Below are 7,018 nucleotides of genomic sequence, written 5' to 3'. Positions count from 1 at the left end.
CTGTGGGGACCTCTGAGAGCCAAAAGGCATGGCTCCCTGGGCTGGATGTCACCCATGGCCAGGCATTAGGCATCCCAGTTTTAGCCTGCTAAATTTGACAATATAAGCAGGATAGGCTCCTGTGAAAAGAATTCCTAAGCAGGAGCACTGTATTTATTTTGGTATAACAAATGTGAAAATTAGCATAGTAGTTTATCATTGTTGAGTCAAAACTCCAGAGGTTTTGTTCCTGGTACTCTTAATTTCTTCTTAGTTTGTTTCTGGAGGATTAGATACATCCCTGGAGGGAATGCCAGGCTTTCAACTTTTCTGTTAATGTAGGAAATGCTCTGGCCACTTGTGTTAATTTATCTTGTAATAATGTGATTTTGGCCATAGATGTTGCTGAGTGAAAAAGCCGAGGCTCTACAAGAAGAAGTTGAAGAACTGTTGCGGATGCCTACAGATACCCCAGAGGGGCTGCTGACTACTGCCACAAAACCATGAAGCAACAGCATGAGTTGTCACAGATCTCTATATATTTTAGATTTCCTTTTGCTGTACATGTGTAAAGCTTTGTAATAAATAATTCTGTACACCTTATTTGTGTACATTTTGAAATTAGGATATTCTTGAAGCATGGGTGTTATATGATGGTCTGATGGTTACAAATCACAGAAAAATAGGACGGGACAGGACCTCAGACAGTCACCTAGTCCAGCCTCCTGCTGAAGGCAGGAACATCCCTGTTTAAACTTGTCTCATGAGGTGCTTGTCAAACATGTTCTTAAGAACTTCCAATGATAGAAGATTCTGCAGTCTGTCTAGATAATCTATTCCAGTCCTTAACCTCCTACGTAGTGAGAAAGTTCTTTCTAATAGCCAACTTATGTTTCCCTTGTTGCACTTTGGCACCATTACTCATCCTGTCCCATGCAGATGCAGAGAATAGCCTGTCATGGTCATCTTTATAACCCCCCTTCATCTATTGAGCAGCAGAATGGACGTGTAAATAAATAGCAGGAAATGCGTCTTTGTCATCTGTCATTATTTGTGTCAGTAGTTCCCCTGTATGCACATTGGATTGTTGGATTTGTGTTGGACAGAAGGGAGGTAATAGTGCCCTCACCAGGTAAAATGGCTTTAGTCAAGATGCAGGAGTAGGAATGAAGCAGTGAACCCCACAAAATCTGTTTCCTTAGGAGATGCAGTAAAAAGGTTATATGTAGTAGAAACAAGCAGAGAGATTTAATTCTTCAAAACTCCAGTCTGAGGAAAAATTAGGTTAGCATTTGTCATCTCTGCCACTAAGTTTCTACGGGCTGTATAGTGCCAGGTGGATGCTCACATCTCCCACAGGCTTTCTCTAATGCGAACTTTTGTTACCTTTAAATTTGAAATAATAGTCCCTTCAGCAGTTTGAATCAAACCCCTGCTGTAGTCAAATTACATCTCATTTGCTTTCATCAAACTAATCTATTCAGTCAAGCTAAGCATTATTTTTTTTTACCTTCCATTCTCTAACTCAGAAGTTCCCAACCCCTGGGCCACTGGGGGTTTTTGATGACAAAAAAGAAAGGTCAACAAAAGGCCTGATACCGAGCTGCAAAGAGTTGGCTGCCAGTCCACAGGAGGGTTGGCTGCCAGGCTGGAAGTCCAGAAATGATCGGCATACTGCGGATCAGCAGCCAACCCTTCTTTATACAGGACGCCGGTCACTCTGGACTGCAGTTTCCTGGTCCACAGTCACATCCGGTCCGTGGTTTGCCAGTCTGTGATCTAAAAAGGTTGGGCACCCCTGCTCTAACATGAACATGTAGCAATATAGAGTTAAAAAAAAAACCTACCAGAACAAAATACTCCATTGCACAAACTTCTCCCCCAGGGAGGAAAGAACAAACGTGACAGAAGTTAATCATGTTTAAGGTGCCACTGGAAGGTGCTCAGTATGCTGGTTCTTGAGCATAATAAGGGATCTACATAACATACAGTGTAGAGCTACGTATGAACTTGCTATTGCAAGGCTTTATCCCATGTTGGCTTCAGCAAATTTTTAGTAGGAAATGATTTTTTTCCCCTGTTTATTAAAAAGATCTGACAGTCCTTAGGGCTTATGACTACTTTGAAGGAAAAATTTTAAAAGGATTAGTGTGCAGTAGAAGTTTTTATCTCCTGTATGGATGATCAAAAGTGTATTATTCACCCAAAGGTACTATTATTTCAAAATAACAGCATCCACACGGAGATCTAGTACAGAATAACTTGATCTTTTTTAATTCACACCCTATCATATTCTACACAAACTGCTCTGTGCCAATTTGCTCTTCCACATGAACGTTATAGAATGGATTCATCATGTTCCTAAGATCATAGCAGGGGTCCAGAGTCTGGATTTATAATTCAGTGTGAATTGGCACGAAGATTTTCAGGAAATCATTTTAATTCTATGCCTGTAAAACTGGTCTAATACTAAACCTACCTTAAAGAAAAGGACTGTCTGGGTCAAAATTCCTATTTACACAATCACTATAATAAGTGAAACTTGCTTTATTCTAGATGGCCTGGGTCAGTCGCATGGAAATTGCCTTGCTGCACTATTCTAGTTCTCTCCCATTTGTAAAGCTTCATTTTACCTTACTCATTGTGGTCCTAGCTTTGGATATTGCTTGTAACATAAATCAACTATTTTGAGATAAGTGGCTTTTGTGACTTGCTTTTTAAGAAGGTTTTCAATGTTTTGTTCTGTGTTGAATGTTTTAGGGGTTTTGAGTGTTGGAGTGTTCCAGAGCATTGGAGTGTTCCAAAATTGTCCAGAGTTGTGTATTCTATAATCATATATTTATGTTCCACAGAACTGCAGCAAAATGATACCATTTTGTCACCATGACAAATCTAATTTTTCTACATAGCAATGGAATGTTTCCTCTTCAGTCTGATTGTATTGTATGCTATTTTTACAGTTTCCTGAATTAAGAATTCCATTTATCACAGTAAACAAAACTTTAAAATGGCAAACTACATTGTTTAAATTAGAATCTTGTAAAAGTAACCGTACTTCCATCTTATGACTTCTGCTTATATTCCAGCTTTCCCTTGTAAAGCCATATGAAACACTTGGGGAATACAGAATAGCTTCAGGAAATATTCATAGGTTGTTAGGGGCTGGAAGGGACCTTGCAGATCATTGGGTCCAGCCCCCCTCCTCTAAGAAGGAAGACAACTGGGGTCAAGTGCCCCCAGCGAGGTAACTGTCTAGTCCACTTGAAAATCTCCAGGGTAGATGACTGTACCACCTCTGGAATGAGTTTATTCCACAGTCTGGACACCCTGCCTGTGAAGGAGTTTTTCCTGGTATTAATCCTGAAGTGGCCTTCCGGAAGTTTATATCCACTGGTCCTGGTCTTCGCCAAGGGTGCCCTAGTGAACAGTTGTTCACCGAGCTCCTGATTTACTCCTCTGATATAGCAGTCAGGCACTATCAAGTCCCCTCTCAACCTTCTCTTCTTTAGACTAAAGAGGCCCAGATCCCTCAACCATTCCTCATATGGCTTGTCTTGCAAGTCCCAGATCATATGGGTGGCTCTTCTCTGGACCCTCTCAAGTTTTTTCATGTCCTTATTCAAGTGCAGCGCCCAGAACTGGATGAGTGCTGAGTACAGCAGGAGTATCACTTCCTTAGTTGCACCAGCTGGTGCATGCCAGCGTATTGTTTGCCCTGCTGGCACATTGCACTGATGCCTCATGTTCATGCGGTGGTCACTCATTACCTCTAGCTCCCTTTCAGCTGTGGTGCAGGTCAGGCTGTCACCTCCGAGCCTGTATGCATGTTGAGGGTTATTTGCCCCTCGATGGAGCACCTTACGCTTGGAAGCGTTAAACTTCATCTGGTTCTGGTCTGCCCAACTCTCGAGCCTGTCCAGGTCCACCTGGATCAGCAACTCATTTTCTGGCATGATCACACTACCCCATAACTTGGTGTCATCCACAAGCTTGGCCAGCAAGCTTTTCACTTCCCCGTCCAAATCATTGATAAAGATGTTGAAAAGCACTGGTCCAAGCACAGACCCCTGAGGGACACTACTTGCCACTTCATATGCCAAGATGACACAGATCTGTTCATGAGAACTCTGGGTCCTACCCTGTAGCCAGTTTCCCACCCACTGGACCATCAAGCAGTTGAGCCGACAATCTTCCAGTTTTCCCACAAGGATATTATGGGTTACTAGATCAAAAGCCTTTTGGAAGACTAGGTATATAACATCTACCTTGTTTCCCATGTCCAGGTGGCAAAAGACCTGGTCATAGAAGGGGATGAGATTGGTAAGACAAGACCTGCCCGTGACAGCCATGCTGGCTGTCGTTCAAAATCTTACCTTCAATGAGCATATCACACATAGATTCTTTAATGAGCTTTTCCAGGATTTTCCCTGGGATAGAGGTTAAGCTGATTGGCCTATAGTTGCCCAGGTCCTCCCTCTTCCTCTTCTTAAAGATGGGCACAATGTTGGCCCTCTTCCAATCCTCAGGGATCTCCCCTGTGCACCATGAATTCTGAAAGATTTTTGCCAGGGGTTTCGCAATGACCTCAGCCAGCTACTTCAGCACTCACAGATGGAGTCCATCCGGTCCCGCTGACTTATAAATGTTTAGCTTTTCTTCTAATTCATAATTGTGTGTGCAAGAAACATTGAAAAAAAATTTAAAATCAGAGAAAAAAGAGAAATTGGGCCTATGCAAGAAGGTGCATGGACCAGTTGAAAGTTTCTGATGCAAACACTGTTTCATATGCAAAACCACTTGAGGAGTGTAATGGATTATGTGGTAAGTGAGGGCACGATTTGACTGTGTATGTAGATTAAGATCAATTTTCTGGTTTACCGATAGATTTGGAAAAAATTGACTTTCCTGTTACAATTTTTCAACTGTTTCCAGATTTTTAGTGTATTGATTTAATCGTTTGCTTTAAGGAAGGAAAGTATCCAAACAATTCTGATACTGTTTAATCAAAACATGATTGTGGAAATCAAGATTTAGAAACCACGCAACAACTTGTCATTCAATATTTTTGGAAAGTTAACATATTTGTTGTGGCTACAGCATATGAGCAATATTTTAATTGGATTTTTAATGTTGCCTCCCTACAGATTTAACTTGCCAATGGAATGTTCATGATTTCTTGGGTAGAAGGGGAAATTCTGATCACTAGCATGTGCCAGTTTAATGCAAAAGCTTGAACTCTTAAATTCAAAATTTAAATAGTGAGTGGCTCAGCTAAACTGTAATTAGATAGTGTGAAGTTTTCCAACAAGTTCATGAACAAGAAAGATACTAGAGACTGGGGAATATAGTGTTTTGTTTTGTTTTTTCTGGTTGGTCAGGAACAGCATGCTTTAAATATGAGCTGTACTGAAGGCCCTTTCCTGACTTCTTGGAGCAATGAAAGGGAAGGGCAGTTCCTTCTAGAACAGATAAGGAGTATCGAGGCTATGTTCTAAACTACACCAGTTATTTCACTGCAGGGTGCCCCTGTCAGTCATTTAAAAAAAAAAACATTGTAAAGGCAAAAGGGCCAGTTGTGACAATCAATTCTCTTGTGACCTTATATGTAATGCAAGTCCAGAATCTTAATCAAGTCAATGATTCTGTTTGGGCTTTATCATCACTTTTAGCATATCTTGTCTTTACTTACACCACAAGTGATAGAGAGCCCATCACATCCCTCAGAAAGTGCCAAGTTGTAAAATTTCAGCAGGCATTGATGGGAGGGAGTATGTGACTTTAGTGGCACCCCTAGTAATTCAACTTTCAGGCTGTCTCAAAAATGGCCCACTTAACTTTTTCACTTAGCTCCTGCATGTATGGAGGTTGGTAAGAAAGAGGTTCAAAGAGCACTCGCATAAACAACTTTGCACAATTGTGACCAACCCGGGACTGATCCTTCTGCATGATGCCGCTGATAAACAAAGATAGCTTGGCTTACTCTACGGAATGGGGGCTGCTGCAGTGGCAACAGCTAATTGGACTCAGGGACAGGTGCCCTGGGAGCAGTAGCTGAATCAGAGGTCCCCTATCCCCCTGTCTGGAGAGAACTCCTTTGGGTTACTTTGTAGCACTTCAACCAGGATGCTCTACACCCCCATAGTGCTCTATTTTTTAATGCTACAACTTTGTAACTACAAATGAACATGTATCCAAGGAGTTCTCATGCTTGTGAGAAAGGTAACTTGAGAATTTTCTGACTCTTGTTCACTGAACTTTCCTTTCCTAAAGTTCTTTAATATATAGGAGCTTTTTTAGCTTTGTGTGCTGCTTTCAGTTCTGCTTTTTGAACGGAAGTTGCTGAAACCAGGATTGTTGGTCCCATTTCCTTGGTTAAGCCTACACTCAAGGCACTGCGGGATTTTCTAATGTTTTCTCATTACTTCAAACTAGTTCCAAGAAATGATATGTACACAGTATGTGTAATGGCAGTTCTTCTGCCACAAAATATTTAAAACCTATGATGTCAGTTACGAAATAAAATACTGAGTATGGTCTTGGGTTCCTCTGGGAAATAAGAAAGTTTAAAAGAGTCTTGAAAGAAGGATAGAAGCAAAACACTCCTAAGGTTTAATCCTAGTTCTGACAGTTTCTTATTGCCTTGGTCAAATCTTTAAACTGCTTTAATTTTCCCATGTGTAGAAAGAGGATAAGAACCACCCCAACTAATCTTACAGGGGTGTTGTGAGGACTGAAAGTTTGTTGAAGTGATTTGAAATGACTACCAGGAATTCATTTGTTATGAGGCTTGCACTCAGTACAGTAGCAAGGGAGGGGAAAGCAGGGCAACCACCCTGGGCGCCCAAGCAAAGGGTTGCCAACAGGTGAGTTGCGAGTCACTATTTTGTTATAAATATATATATTTTTTAATTTGTTTGACATAGCCAATAATGTTGCTGATAAATGCCACGTGCATGCGCCCAGCCACAGCATGCACATGGGCAGCCCAGCAGCTTGGAGGGCAACATCCAGCTGGTGAATCGGGGGGGGGGGGGGGGGG

At 41.5% G+C, this 7,018-nt stretch overlaps 1 protein-coding gene across 3 annotated transcripts in view; it reads left to right on the top strand.

Annotated features, from left to right (window-relative positions):
- The window catches only part of HELQ (helicase, POLQ-like), a 37,051-nt gene extending 34,018 nt beyond the window's left edge, over window positions 1-3,033 (top strand). For all 3 annotated transcript variants that reach the window (XM_019525949.1, XM_019525948.1, XM_019525946.1), the window contains one exon: window positions 379-3,033. In XM_019525949.1, the coding sequence (XP_019381494.1) occupies window positions 379-486 (108 nt within the window). In that variant the 3' untranslated portion in view covers window positions 487-3,033. The remainder of the gene's footprint in view (window positions 1-378) is intronic.
- The last annotated feature ends 3,985 nt before the right edge of the window (window positions 3,034-7,018 follow it).

Source organism: Gavialis gangeticus, unplaced genomic scaffold (assembly GCF_001723915.1).
Source record: "Gavialis gangeticus isolate Ggan-Ray unplaced genomic scaffold, GavGan_comp1, whole genome shotgun sequence".
In the NCBI taxonomy this organism is placed as follows: domain Eukaryota; kingdom Metazoa; phylum Chordata; order Crocodylia; family Gavialidae; genus Gavialis; species Gavialis gangeticus.
Note: the sequence above shows the minus strand (reverse complement) of the source record. Positions and strands in the feature narration are given on the sequence as shown.